Source organism: Beta vulgaris, chromosome 3 (assembly GCF_026745355.1).
Source record: "Beta vulgaris subsp. vulgaris cultivar EL10 chromosome 3, EL10.2, whole genome shotgun sequence".
NCBI classification, from domain to species: domain Eukaryota; kingdom Viridiplantae; phylum Streptophyta; class Magnoliopsida; order Caryophyllales; family Amaranthaceae; genus Beta; species Beta vulgaris.
The window spans coordinates 8,371,406-8,386,762 of NC_079204.1; the positions used below are offsets into that span (position 1 = coordinate 8,371,406).

Consider the following 15,357-nt stretch of genomic DNA (forward strand, 5'->3'; position numbering starts at 1 on the left):
TTTGATATTTCTTTTCCTTCCACTTATTCAAGAAATAGCCTTGAAAGCTTATATCTTTATGTTGCCTATAATATGACAGAATTGAAAGGAAGTTTGGTATATTCAGCAAGCTAGACGCTTGCTCATATGTGACTAATGTGTATGAAGAAGGAAACGTCTTAAGCATTGTAACTGATTGTTCACCTCATGGAACTCATGTTGCCGGCATTGCCACAGCATACCACCCCCAGGTTGTGTCCTTCTTCCATTTTATTAAATCAATTATCACTTATATTTGACCATCTAATTGCATTAGAGAAGTTGGCTATCTATAGGAGCCCTTGTTGAATGGAGTTGCACCTGGAGCACAGATCATTTCCTGTAAGATTGGTGATGCTCGCTTAGGTTCAATGGAGACAGGGACAGGCTTGACTCGAGCTTTAATTGCAGCTGTGGAGGTGAGCTTTTTAGAAAGTGTGTTTTGCATTTTGAATGTAGAGGAAATCAGGAACTAGATGAGTATTCTTGTTTCTTCTCTAGCTTACCTGTGTGATGGATAAATAATTCATCATAAATGCATAATTTCACATACTTATAAACCCTTTGCATTTTAAGAGGGTAGAGTAGGAGAAACATAAGTGATTCCCAAATCTGGATTTCCTAATTCCCCATGGAGATTTAGACTCTCTTAAAATTTGTGATGTGCCTTGTGGTATCTCTGCCTTGCTGTGTTTATCTGCTGCATTTTATCTTCTGATTGTGTCAATAACTTTTCCTTTGTTCCTTGCAGCACAAATGTGACCTGATCAACATGAGCTATGGTGAACCTTCTTTACTGCCAGATTATGGTCGCTTTGTTGATCTAGTTAATGAGGTCATATTATTACTTACCGCTATCTGCTTTAGTAGTGTTCTAATTCATCTGCTCTTCATACTGGATTATGAGTGTATTAGTAGACTTTTTTTTTTCTCCCTTCTGATAAACTTCTAGTGATTTTAATTGTAAATGTAGGCTGTCAATAAGCATCACTTGGTATTTGTTAGTAGTGCTGGAAATGAGGGCCCTGCTTTGAGCACAGTAGGAGCACCGGGGGGCACCACATCAAGCATCATTGGTATTGGTGCTTATGTTTCTCCTGCAATGGCAGCCGGAGCTCATTGTGCTGTAGAACCTCCTAGTGAAGGGCTAGAGTACACATGGTATGATTTGTTTCTCTCATAGTTACATGCACTTTTTGCCAACAATAGCTGTAATAAATTTGTATCTGAAGTAAACAACATGAATGTATTATAAATGTTTGATGATTTTGCTTTCGAAGAATTTGAACATATGTGATTGGATGAGTGTGATGCAGGTCGAGTCGAGGGCCAACTGCAGATGGAGATCTTGGTGTCTCTGTAAGTGCTCCTGGTGGGGCCGTAGCTCCTGTTCCAACGTGGACCCTTCAATGTCGAATGCTCATGAATGGAACCTCAATGTCATCTCCATGTGCTTGTGGTGGAGTTGCATTACTTATTAGTGCAATGAAGGTTCTTAGCATTCATTTGTTTGCTTACTAGTCCTTTTTCTGAAGTTCTGTTTTCTACATTACTGACTGAACAACTGATTCTCCTTCTATATGCTGGTTCTTTTTAAGGCTGAAGGTTTTCACGTGAGTCCTTATGGTGTGAGGAAGGCTATTGAAAATACATGTGTTCCAATTTGTAGTTCTCCAGAGGAGAGACTAACGACAGGGATGGGGCTTATGCAAGTTGACAAGTTAATGTCTTCATCATGCGCTTGTGTTTATCTTATGCTATGCAATTCATGGACATTTTCCAAATATTTATTGCAAAACTCTACTTCTTCAGGGCATTTGAATACATTAGACAATCATGTGACCTTCCTTCTGTTTGGTACGAAGTAAAAGTCAATCTATCTGGAAAGTCAAGTAAGGCTGTTTACTGTTTTTTTCCCTATCTTTGCTCCGTGTAGATCTTGCTTATGAATGTATCCCACACATCAAAATAATAATTGCAATTTTAATGAAGATCTGTGTTTCCATTCACTTCTCAAGCAATTGTTGTCATCCTTTGTATTTAATTGAATTACATAGGGAGGAAGAAACTTCTATGACTGTTTTCCAGAAAGTATGAGAAGTAATACCACAATCACTATCTGCGCAAATTGTGTTAATTACCTTATGGAAGGTCTGGTTTGTAAATCTTGGCTTGAGATTGTCTCCCTACTATGTGAAAATTGACGTGGGTAAAGTTCTTGATCTCCAAGCTTCCCTTTCCAGATAAATCTTGTTAGTAGTTTGGTTGTCTTTTGCTGATTATGATTGAATGATTTGGGTGGAAGCCCATACCATTTTTTCTTTTTGCTCTCACTACCAATACCTGCCAGCTTTATTCTCTTCACAATACCAGAAACGTAGGCTGTGTTCTTTCTTCCTTTGTATCCTGGCATTACCAATTGCATCATCACGCCTTGACATTGCATACACCTTTTCACCAAAAAGGAAGACTCCAAATCACGCGGACAAGAATAAGCCCTAAGATCTTGTCACCATAATCATTATTGACACTGAGCATTGTTTTGAAAGAAATGCTTGCTCTATTGATGACTGGCTGTTTCTGTCATTCTGTTGCTAAATTAGAAAAGAGGAAAGTGCATCTGCTGCGTGGTTAGCATAAAAATTGAAACTTCTTGGCTCGTTTCTTTGAAGAGTTGCCAAATGCAGAGTTCCTTACGCTTACATTTAGGATTTCATCTAGTCACTTATACCACTGAAAAATCCATGCCAGCTCTCCATTTGCATGTATGAGACATAAACATCCTTGAGAGCTTTCCATTTGAATGTATGATACAAATGCACTTGATAAATTTTTTAAATTATACATTATTGTTATCTACAATTAATTCCATTTTAATTTTCATTCTAGTTAAGTGTGCTTCTTGTATTACTTTATACTTTGGTTCATACCAAAAACATGCTCACTTTTCTAAACTGAAGCATAACTGGGAAAAGTAGTGAAAATGTTTCATGTTTGGATTGACTAATTTATGACTAAATCAAGTGGTGGGACATTTGTGCTGTTAGAGAGTACTTGGCTATCCTTATGCATTATTCACATTTGTTTGCAGCACCTACATATCGAGGTATCTACTTGAGAGAGGCCAGTGCTTGCCAACAGGCTGCAGAGGTGAGCCAAAATTAAATGAGAAATTTAGTTTTATGGGCTATTTGGTTGAAATTCACATTCCGCTTCATACTACATTCACCACCACCTAGCATGGATCTTGCCCTTGCCTGGTTTAATGATGGTATCCTTCACTTATTTAGATATTGGTTTCAAAATCCAAAATAACTTCTATGCATGAGGTGCAGTGACTCCATGAACCACTAACCTCTTTGACCCGATGATCCTCTGTCCATTTTTCTTCTTTGCTTTCTCTGTTTGATTCTTCTTTGCACTTCTCTCGTTTATCTTTCTGGTTCCCTCTGAATGCTACCCCTTTAAAAACAGACCACAATGCATTTTGGGAAAAGAAAGAACCCGCAAAATATAAGTATTTTGTAATCTCTCCATCCCCATTTTTATATTCCCTTGGAAATCCAACTATTAAGGAAACATTAACAATGCATTCACATTTATTTCAGTTCTTATAATTTTACATTTACCACTTTGATTTTATAGTCCCTACTGGAACATCCTAATATTAAGTAGTTGATGCATTAGAAGATTGGAAACTCAGGATTTTAGATGTGGTTTAGATTTTGGGACACCCCGAATTGAAGAAGTCCTAATACATGTCTGGGACACAAATACTACTCATACTTGCAAAAGTATAAAGTAATTGGTTTGCATGATGTGTGCCATTCTCTCATGTATCACACTTTCACTTTAGAAGTGTTTTGTTCCATAGAGCACTTCATATTTTTTAAATCATCATGCTGTTCCTTTATATCTAGAGGCCAGGGCATTGAAAATAAACACCATTTTCAGCAATTCGAAATGAATTTGAGAAAGAAACAACACTACTCGTTATATCATATCAATTGTATGTGTCACCATGTTCATTTTTCATTTTTTTTTTCAAAGCTATGAACAGAAATGTACAAGCCAGAAATAGTAGTTTCTTGTGTATTTGTCGAAACAAACATGATTAGTATAAGTATGTCTAATTTTGAGAACCCAAAACTGGAAGTTGGCAGTGATATAGAACGAGTGCTTGATTTTGGCAATAATATTGAACAAACCTAAATTTTGGTTTTGCAGTTCTTCGTTGGACTGTGTGTGTCATAAGGTGACTGATATAGTCTCTATCTCGAGCTTTCTAAAAAATCTCTATCTATAGGAATTTCATAATGTGTTCGAAGTTGCACATGCATATTGAAAACACTGCTTGAAATTTGAGTGGTAGAGCTGTAGAGGTGGCCAACAAATTGGTTTAGGCCTAGCTCACCCTTAATGGGCCTCACAAATGCCCAATCGCTTAGTTAAATCAGTCTTAGACCAATTGAGCACGGGTTAAAAGTCTGCAATTTTAGGCATGGACTGGCCAGCTAATCATGCTCATCTTGAACCCTATTTCTATGAAATAGCTGGACAAGCCCCCTGGGATTGAAACTATTCTTTCATAGCCTGGGTTGGCAGGATTTGCTTGGTGCCCACAGTGAACACATCATATATGTTAGCTTTCAATAAAAGATTAAGGGATCGTGATTCTTATTTTTTTTCCTAATAATGTCAAAGTATAACCCATTTTTGGAATGAGTAAGTATTAGTTAATGTGTGCAGGAAAGGTCACAAATATATTATACTTTTTCTGTGGTCTTATGCATATGAGATAGTTGAAGGGGTATCTTTTATGTCATTGCTAGTTAATAGTGAACTTTCATACTCCTTAATCAACCAAGCTCAATAACTTTATATAGGGATAATGCATTCCAGTAGAATTGACCTTGCCCAAGTAACCTGTACTTAGGACACATGGAATAGAAACTTCTTTCATGTTTATCCTTTATGTGCTTTGTTCCTTCAGAATCTAATATAATACTCTTAACAGTGGACAGTCCAAGTTGCTCCAAAATTTCATGAGGATGCGAGTAAGTTAGATGATTTAGTTCCCTTCGAGGAATGTATTGAGTTGCATTCCAGTGACCCTACAGTTGTCAGGGCTCCTGAGTATCTCCTCTTGACTCACAATGGGCGTAGCTTCAAGTTAGTATTCAACCTTGGATCTCCCTCCTTCTCTGAGTTCTTTTTTTTGTTCTCTTTTATCACTTCAGCTATAACGATATCTTGTATATCTGATATCTCTGTGTTGTTTATCTATGGTTTCTCCTTTATACTGCTGCTGTTTTTTTTTTTTTTTTCAATTTCTTTTGTTGCATTCAAGTCCTTTTTTTTAATAAACAAAAGACATTTCTCATGCTGTTATTATCTTGAAGTTGTAGTATATTCCGCATTAGGATATGGTTGTAGGTCAAGAATCTTTTAACTTGTAATAATAGAGCAAGCAAGGAGTTAGCTCTGTGATGTAGATGTGACTGGGATTTTTGTTTAGAGTAACTGGTTTATGGATCTTCAGGTGTGATTCTGTTAATTTACATTTTTCCAATCTTTAAAGTTTAAACATCATCCTGTCATCCTGTCTGGTTACCACTTTTCTGTATAGTTTCATTGCTTTCATGATTGTTTTGCCACAATAAATACTTTCAAGTTTCGAGAATCAATGTACCTTGACTATAGGAAAATTTCATAATCGATTGTACTTTATGGAAGACTACAACTTGAGCAATTTTTCTACTTTCAAGTATCATTGTGTCCCGTGTATCAGAAAATCTCATACTAGATTGTACATTCTGGAAGACTGTGAAGCTGAAGCATTGCTTGTTTTGTTGTTTCCTTTCATGAGTCTTATGGACTGTTATCTTGTTATGTGGTGAACAGTGTACATTATGCAAAAGTGAGCTTAGAAATTCAGATTATCTAAATATTATTTCTGCAAAACAGATAAGTTAGGAGCTTTTTTACTGAAACTTATTTGATCATACATAGTAATTGGTTGATAAACAAAGTTTATTTCCTCCTTTTAAAATGTTTGGTTTCAAAAAGAAAGATTCGGAAAAGCATTATAGAATATTTCTTTTTGTGGAGTTTCTTCTAGAGTTCTAGTCAATGTTGATTTTAAAGTGTCACTCTTCTAGCAGAAGTGTTAGCAATCATAATGGTATGCCTATAATTATAATATGTAGGTGCTCTACCTCTTTCTTTTCTCTCTCCCTCTCGCTCTTTCTTTTTGTATGTGTAAGAGCAGTTAACTGATTGTTTATCTATATCGATAAAAACATCAGTAAATTTTTGGTTCTTCTCGGGGTTGGGGGGGGGGGGGGAGATGGGTAACTTCTTTGTAGCTGTAGCCTATTGAAAGGAGAGATTGCGAGATAAGGTCCCTGCTCTCCGAATTGCTTTTGGCTGTCATGTATGTCACCAAATTTTTGCTATCTCATCTGTATACACTTGAGCACTTTTGCTATTCTTAGTCCTAACTTTATTTATTCTAATAAAGCTGATTATGTATAATATAATTTCAGATCCAGCCTGATTCTGGAATCATGATTTTAAGTTGATTTTTATTTCCTGCAGCGTAATTGTTGATCCCTCAAATCTTGAAAATGGGTTACATTATTATGAAGTCTACGGAATTGATAGTAAAGCCCCTTGGCGTGGTCCTCTATTCAGAATTCCGGTGACTATTACAAAGCCCACACCTCTGGTAAATTGTCCACCGGTGATTTCTTTCACGGGGATGCAGTTTTCACCTGGTATTCCTCTCTCTTCTCTCTCATTTTCCCGGTCTCATCTTAGTTATTATTCCATATTGTCTCTCTTGTGAGTTGTGATCATGCCTGAGCTGTTGAGAGTTGAAACTCCTTTTTCCGGTGTTATTAGCATGTTAAAATTTAGTAGCTATTGCGTTTGACTTTTTGAAATATAGGCCATAGAGTTCTTTAAAGTTCCTAGACTCCCCTCAATTATATTGACCCGTAATCCACGTATATACTTCTTAGTTGGCAGCTATAATATATAATTCGTACTCGGGTGCTTATGTCAGTCGTGTCCAAATGTTTGACTCAACTCTTTTACGGAAAAAATGCACGATGTTAGTCTAAATGAAGTGGCATAGTGTCCATACTCATGTCGGACTGTCGAGGTCCTACTAACAGGTAGTAATTCACATAGCTTTAGGAAGATGTGGAAATATAATATCATACTTGTATGTGAAATTGTGACTGCATCAGTTGTTGCCTCCTTGTAAATTTAGCTGTTGAGTAAGGGTTTAGAATATTGGGATATGGAAAGAATTTGGTCACGTAAACATCTATAAAGAGCATTGTTGTTAAAATCCCGATCCAAATTTTACGATCCTACGATTCTACGATCTGGAAGGACCTCACCGATCCCGATCCTACCCTACCACAAAAAATCATATGGTAGGATCTTAATACGATTCCATGATCCTACAACTCTACGATCCGGTCCTATCGCAAAATAATCACAAAATAATTTCACATATTATATTCCTCCTATTAGATTTCACTTTAATCTATAGTATTGAAAACCTATTACCATTTGCCAATTAAATATGTCATTATTAATATGCATAAATTTTTATCTCTATTTTACCAAATTGTAGGATCTTACGATCCTACGATCCGATCCCACCAATTCGATCCTAACTACTCCTATGATTCAAAGTAGAATCATGATCCTGATAACATTGATAAAGAGCAAAGACTGGGATGCTATTTGCTGGAATCTGCTATATGTTGTGGTTTGGATGAGCTCATTAAAAAGATTGTGGACATTGTACCTCTGTATTGTTGTGTTCTGTCTTAATGGATTCAGAGGGGGAAGAAAGAGCTTAAAACTAAGGCCCATATGTTGGAGGATTACCGTATATCCCATTGTTTTAGTTTGAGTTACGACATAGATGCAGGGGTATCTGGGAGCAAGTACAGTGATTTTCTATTGTCCTGCTAACTGCATGGGAATATTACTATTTTACTGAGTCAGGTTCGGTCAAAAAGTACCAAAAATGTGCAAATTGAAAAGGTAGCGAAGATATAGATTTCTGTTTTTACTATTTTTTTCCTCTTATTTTATGTTTCTTTTGCATATAATGTCTACCTTTATGCATGGTTAACGCTGTGTACATCTTGCCCTTCCCGAATTTTGTTCTAGCTCTCTTGTAGGGTGCTGTTTCTCATTATTTTATATTGACATTCCATATCTTGCTTTACGGGAATATATGTTAGGTAGTGCATATCTATTTTCTTGTCTGCATGTACATAAAGCTATTCTTTTCACAAAGTTTGCATTCTCTTAAACTAGTCCTTTTTTTTTGCTTTTCTTTTTTACTTGTCATTAGGTCATATAGAACGGAGATATATTGAAGTACCTCTTGGTGCTACGTGGGTTGAGGCAACCATGCGAACATCCGGATTTGATACAACTCGTAGATTTTTTGTTGACGCTGTACAGGTTTGGAGAAATGGTGTTTGAATTATAAGGTCTGTGTCCTTATTCTGAACCAAACTACTTATGATCTATACTGGGTTCAATGTGCTTGCAGCTTTCTCCCCTGAAAAGGTACATGAAAACAGAGAGTGTGGTCACATTCTCATCTCCCTCAGCTCAGACTTTTTCTTTTGCGGTAGAGGGTGGTAGAACAATTGAATTAGCTGTTGCTCAATTTTGGTCAAGTGGAGTAGGAAGTCAAGAAATAACAGCAGTGGATTTTGAGGTATAGCTTTTTTTTTTTAAAAGTTCTGCAAGGACTTCGATTTTATATAAATTTTGTTCCTGGACCTTGGTTCTTTCTTGGTTCACCATTTTGATTATTGCATTGTCTCTCTATTTGACTGTTATTGTTTATATGTAGTATGCCTATTTACGTCGGTTTCATATTGCTAACAAGTATATAATTTAAACAACTTGGCGTTGTAGACATAGTTTCTATGGATCATTGTCCGAGCTCTAGTGTATTTGTGATTTTGTGCTTGACTCATCTAAGATTTAACTGCACCCACACTTTACATAATCTCTCCTGGTTAGGTTGATCATCACTGAACAGCGTACACCCAGCAAAGAGAACTGAGCAACCCTTCCCAATTACCCGAATTAGCTCCTGATTGTACCCAAAATAAGATAACCCAATTTTACCCGTAATAGATTTGACTTTGTCGAACTGGAACAATCTGAAATTTAATATTATTAGCATGAATATATATTTTCATAGAAGCTACTCCTTTTGTCCCATGAAAGTTCTTCATTCCCACCTTTTTCTGCTGTCTGAAAAAAAAGGTTCTTTTTTCTCTATTCCATCAGCCCTTTTTTCTCTGTTCATCCTGATATCTTATCTTACCTTTTCTTTTCTTTCTTATCCACTTCCATTTTATAATATTCTTTTGCTTTTGCGTACCATTTGGAATCTCCTTGCAAACGCCTAATGTAAAGAAATTTTCGGTACTTCGGTATGAAGAGGAAATTGTCAACAGACCTTAATATGATCCAATTGAAACACACTCCATACAAACAGTATGCAAATAACCAGTATGCAGGATCTAATTTTCAGCTGTTTGCTTTACCATTTAATTTTACTATCTTGCTTATGTCCTAGTTGGATCATCCTGGATAACACTTTTGTCTTTGCGCAAATGTGTAGATTGCTTTTCATGGTTTCAAAGTTAAGAACGAGGAAATAATTCTTTGTGGGAGTGAAGCTCCCGTAAGAATAGATGTTGGAAGCCTGCTATCATCTGAGAAACTTGTCCCTTCAGCTATGCTGAAAAAGGTAAAGTTTTCAGAGTTGTAGACAGTCATTGTTCTTTTTACCTTCCCCCTCCCCCTTCCCTACAATAACTTGATCTTCTAAGTTCTAAATGTGTACTTCTATTTGTTTGTAATCTACAGATTAGAATTCCATTACGACCAGTGTCAACGAAACTCAGAACTCTCCCAACAAATCGGGACAGGTTGCCATCAGGGAAGCAGATTTTAGCCCTGACATTAACGTGGGTTTTACATGAGCTTATATACATAATTACTTGTATTCGATGTTATTGTCTATAATTGGTCCTTCATTGCTCCACAGTTACAAGTTTAAACTCGAGGATGGAGCTGAGATTAAACCTTATATACCTTTGCTTAACAACCGTGTATATGACACAAAGTTTGAGTCTCAATTCTATACGATCTCAGATGCGAACAAGGTTAGCGTTCTCTTTCTGTCTATTGTGGTTAAGTATAGCCAAAATTTAACCAATGGTGTGTGCAGATGGGTTTTGTGTTTGCACCTTGTTGTATTCTTTGATTTCCTCGAAAATTTGTAGTATCGTATGTTTTCAGATATAAACTGTAGTTTTAATATAGTAGACACCTTAATTTTGCTACTAGAAAAAAAAAATATTGAGTTGTAGCTACCAAATAGTTGTTATATCAATGTCTTTTGGCTTTACGTCCTATTTTTGGTTGGGATGGATATATTTCAGAAGGTATGTCTTGGCTGAACCAAAATTCTCTCTTCTTTCATGTGACCTTTGTACATCTAGCGTCTTTATGCCTGCGGTGATGTCTATCCAAAAGCTGCGAGCGTGCCAAAGGGTGAATTCACCTTGCAATTGTATTTAAGGTAAAGAGTTAGTTTGCCTTGGGCGTGCAATTACTATTGAAAGTCAACATTATAATCTTTGCGGTGTGTTTATCTCTCACACTGTTTTCATTCTTGGTCAGGCATGATAACATGCAAATATTGGAAAAAATGAAGACTCTGGTCATATTTATTGAGAAGTCTTTGGAGGCAAAGGTAACATATCTTTTCTTTCTCTAATATGATCTTTTTTCTGTATCTGTTCTGTTTCCACCATTTGCTGACTTCCTTGTGAAAATGTAACATATGTTGCAAGGATTTTAGCTTGGTAGCTTGGTACCATTTGTGTCAAACAGAGTAGTTCATGTCTTAGATGTTTGCTTCTGGTTTCTGTGCTGATTCAGGAAGTCATACAATTAAGCTTTTATTCTCAACCTGATGGCCATGTGACTGGAAATGGTAGCTTTCAGTCTTCAATCTTGGTTCCAGGGTATGTTTTCTCATCCGAGACGGTGTTGTTGACTTGTTTCCTAGTTATCCTTGGAACTATGCCCTGTCATCTTCTGTATTTGTTTGCAGATCAGAAGAAGCATTTTATGTCGGTCCACCAACCAAGGACAAACTTCCAAAGGTATTGAGTCTCAGAGATATGACTATGTCTCATAATCTACTGTTATGACTATATGCTCATAGCTGAATCTTTATTTCCTGCAGAATTGTCCTGAGGGATCATTACTGGTTGGAGCCATTTCATATGGAAGGGTATCTATTTCCGGGGAGAAAGGTGGAGGAGACCCTGAAAAGAACCCTGTTTCTTATCAAATATATTATGTGGTTCCCCCTAATAAGGTTGTGATTCTGAATTCTGAAGATTCTTAGTATGTAATATAAATTTATATTAATTGTATTAAATCTAACTAAATTCTCAAATTACATTTGACCAAGTGGTTTGCTATTGTCTATTCTGAATCTCTCTAATAGCCTGGTGAAGACAAAGGGAATGATGTTTCTGTATCAACTAGCAAGACTGTAGCTGAGCGATTAGAGGAAGAGGTAAGTATGTTGAATTATAGATTCAGTGATGCTTCTAATAACTATTGCTTACTTCAGCATTCATCTCATCAGGTTAGGGATGCGAAGATAAAAGTCTTGACAAGCCTGAAGCAGAGCAGTGATGAAGAGCGTGCAGAATGGAAGAAACTATCCGTGTCTTTGAAGGTAAAAAATGCTAATTATTGTTTTCCGGAAGTTCTTTGATACAGATATGGATAAAAAGGTCCCAAATATCATTAAAAAAATGCAGCGCAAGATAGCTGGTAATATATTTGATATAGTTTATTAGAGTTGCATATGAATTGAATAATCTGTAGCAGCCAATGGGTTTGCTGTTTGAGTCATCCCATGCGTTAAGTTCTGCCTTTCTTCCCTTTTCATGTTCTGGTGCTACATGTGGAAATTTTATGGTCCAACTTTGTTACCCTTCCCCCAATTCTCACCTTTTAGCCTTAACACAATAGAAATTTTCTCAAACCATATTTTCGGTCGGGGGGTAACAAGAATGCACGATATCATTTGCTTACTCAGTGACCTCCTGGCATTGACCAAAAATCCTTTGTAACAATTTTGGCTAAATAAATTGTTTAGAACTTTAAATATAGACTGTACTTGATCCATTTCTTAGGTCAACGAATGTACTCATTTTAGTGAATCCCCCCTCCCTCCGAAAATAAAATAAAAAATGAAACAGTAATCCCTTATTTTGATGCTTGTCAAAGTGGTTGTCACTTTTCACAGCCTATATTGATATAAATTTGTTGTTTTTCTGTTGCTTGACAGTCTGAATATCCAAAGTACACTCCATTACTTGCTAAGATCTTGGAGGGTATGCTTTCTCAAGATAACATTGAAGAAAAATGTGGCCATTTGGAAGAGGTAATCTTTCTACAGAATCTGTCTTCTATTTTGATTGCTTATTTTTCCATGTTGCACTATTTGTTAATTACGGCATGATATTATTGTACTCCCTGAATTCCCTAAATAATATTTCACGTTCAAGGTCATCTTTGAGGAGTCGAGTTAGGATACCTTAATACAGTTCTACATCTCTGCCATATCAATGTCGTCTTTCTTTTGAATTCTTAGTTAAGCCATAAGGTTATCATTAAGGGTAGGATTTTTTGTCCCAAACTACCTTTAACGTTCAAGTTTTTGCGAGAAACTACCTTATAAAAAAATTGTTGTCCTAAACTACCTTACTTTACAATTTTGTTGTTGACAGCTACCTTATGTCGGTTTCCGGCATTGACTTTTGTTTTTTCAGTTCAAAATTGTGGGAAAAACAAAATTACCCTTGTGGGAATTGAGGAGGGTGATTGTTTCAATTTTAGTTTAAGTAGAAGAGGAATTTAATGGTGGATTGGTGGTACAAAGTGCCACATAGAGAGCGCGCGCACACCGGAAAATGAGGAAACTAGGGTGGGGAAAATTAAAAAAAGGGTTTGAAGAGGTCAAGTGATATAACGTGACATTAAAAAAGCGATATAAAAACAAAAGTCAACGTCGGAAACCGGCCTAAGGTAGTTGTCAACAACAAAATGGTAAAAGTAAGGTAGTTTGGGACAACAATATTTTTATAAGGTAGTTTCTCGCAAAAACATGAAAGTTAAAGGTAGTTTGGGACAAAAAACCCTTAAGGGTAATATGCTAGTTTTTCGAAATTTTAGCTTACAACTGTGGAAAATGGCCTATAATTTTTGGAATGGGATGACCCTTTACAGAATTATGGCCTTTTTTATCGGTGGGTGGAGGGTGTCATACTTTTTGTGGAAACTCTAGCTTTGATTGCGGGTCTTTTGAAATTCCATAAACTAAAATTTGAATTGATCTGTGCTGCCATGCAAGGATATTTTCCTCACGACTCTTAAAGAAATCTTTGAGAGGATAATAACTGAAACCTTTTTCCTTTTGGTACTGAGTACTGGGTAGATGGGTAACCTGAACTAAGTTGGCCTTTCCCAGTATAACTGTGTTTTGTAATTATTTGGTGGGGATCTTGGATATACCCTTAGATGTGCAGTATAATCTGCTATTATGATCTGTAAATCAGGTGTGTCCCTGCAGCCACATCTAAATATTGGACAGAATCCTCATATCCTAAAATTTAATCGAATTTGGCTAAATTGTAATACTTTTTTGAGTTTTTTCCCTTGTGGGACCAATCTTCCAAAAGGAATAAAGGATTACATCGTCAGGCAAAAAAAGGATTGGAATTTGCTAAAATGGATTATTATACTGCTGTTCTCATAAAAAGAGTGTTCTCACGGGAATTTCAAACTAAGTATTTTTTGTCAGAGGTTATCCATGATAATAACTTTAACAAAAGAATAATCAGGGTTTTTGAATAAAACTAGTTACTAGGCCCGGGCTATGCCCCGGGTAAGAAAAAGTCATTTATTAATATAATATTTTATAATAATAACACTAAATACAACTTAGCCTAGTAGTTAAGACTTTAGTATATATACTTGAGGTCTTGGGATCAAACCCTATACTATGCAATTTCTAAATTTTTTTATTGTACATAGATTACATGAACTAAAACTCCCTTAGGAGAGCGCCACATGACACAGTTGCTTGTTTTTTTAATATATTTGTATAGATGATTCGTTGGCCTATTGTTACACCTTGAGGAGGATGAGTGATTTGCAATCCCATATTCCTTCTGCATGCTAGACCTTCAGCATCTCACGCAGTGCTGTTTTAGAGCTTTGTGTTTGCTACATTGTGCTTTGTGGTTGTGGAAGCTTGTTTGACCTGCTTCGTGCTCTTGAGCAGGTTATTGATGCAGCTGATGAGGTAATTGATAGCATTGATAGAGAGGAGCTGGCAAAATATCTTTCACAGAAAAGTATTCCTGAAGATGATGAGGAAGAGGTGTGCCTTATATGTTGATATTTTCATCTTTAACATCAAAGCATAGTATTATATTGATAAAATATTTGTGGAATGTGTCCCTTGAATTTTCATCGGATAACTCGTCCCTTAACATATTCTGTTGTATTATTCCATGTTGGGATCAATTGCACAGCTGATCAGTTACCTTTGCATTTGCACATTTCTGTACCTAGTTTCTATTGTTTTTAATGCTGAAGCACTTGCATATGTTTCTAATGCTTCGGCTGTATGTGAGCTTGTTCCTTTCTACTTCAGTACTTCTGCATGCCTCTTTTATGCTTTTTTATAAGTGACTTTATTACTGTCTACTTGTGCATTCATATCGGTTCAATACAATTTGCATACTGGTCATTTGAAATTGAAAAGTTGTCACTTTATGGTGCAGAAAACCAAGAAGCAAATGGAGACAACACGAGACCAGTTAGCAGAGGCACTTTACCAGAAAGGACTAGCTTTGTCTGAAATTGAATCATTGAAGGTTCAAATTTTATTTTCAGACTGTGCTCTTTTATATTTGTCTTATATGCCTATATGAGCACATAAATAAGACATATGTTAAGTTCAAATTCGTAACTCTTGCTAGATTTATATTATGTATATGTAGTTCTGTACCAGCACATCTGTCAGTTCTAGAAAATTTCTATAGTTGCAGTATAAATAGGCTTGGGTCTTCTATCTATCTTGTCTAATTGAATTTTGCATTCCTGTCGATGTGTGCTCATCTATCTATCTTGTCTTCTATCTATAGTTTCAGTTTATTCTCTATTGTACTTAAAAGA

At 36.2% G+C, this 15,357-nt stretch overlaps 1 protein-coding gene across 1 annotated transcript in view; it reads left to right on the top strand.

Moving 5' to 3' along the window:
• The window catches only part of LOC104888547 (tripeptidyl-peptidase 2), a 29,610-nt gene that overhangs the window by 12,504 nt on the left and 1,749 nt on the right, over nt 1-15,357 (top strand). The window contains exons 8-32 of the mRNA XM_010673567.4: nt 80-230; nt 315-437; nt 770-853; nt 992-1,179; nt 1,335-1,509; nt 1,617-1,738; nt 1,831-1,910; nt 3,110-3,168; nt 5,036-5,190; nt 6,619-6,797; nt 8,405-8,517; nt 8,609-8,779; nt 9,701-9,829; nt 9,949-10,049; nt 10,130-10,247; nt 10,587-10,666; nt 10,768-10,840; nt 11,029-11,114; nt 11,204-11,255; nt 11,339-11,473; nt 11,606-11,677; nt 11,750-11,842; nt 12,461-12,556; nt 14,459-14,557; nt 14,964-15,056. Coding sequence (XP_010671869.2) covers nt 80-230; nt 315-437; nt 770-853; nt 992-1,179; nt 1,335-1,509; nt 1,617-1,738; nt 1,831-1,910; nt 3,110-3,168; nt 5,036-5,190; nt 6,619-6,797; nt 8,405-8,517; nt 8,609-8,779; nt 9,701-9,829; nt 9,949-10,049; nt 10,130-10,247; nt 10,587-10,666; nt 10,768-10,840; nt 11,029-11,114; nt 11,204-11,255; nt 11,339-11,473; nt 11,606-11,677; nt 11,750-11,842; nt 12,461-12,556; nt 14,459-14,557; nt 14,964-15,056 — 2,827 coding nt within the window. The remainder of the gene's footprint in view (nt 1-79; nt 231-314; nt 438-769; nt 854-991; nt 1,180-1,334; nt 1,510-1,616; nt 1,739-1,830; nt 1,911-3,109; nt 3,169-5,035; nt 5,191-6,618; nt 6,798-8,404; nt 8,518-8,608; nt 8,780-9,700; nt 9,830-9,948; nt 10,050-10,129; nt 10,248-10,586; nt 10,667-10,767; nt 10,841-11,028; nt 11,115-11,203; nt 11,256-11,338; nt 11,474-11,605; nt 11,678-11,749; nt 11,843-12,460; nt 12,557-14,458; nt 14,558-14,963; nt 15,057-15,357) is intronic.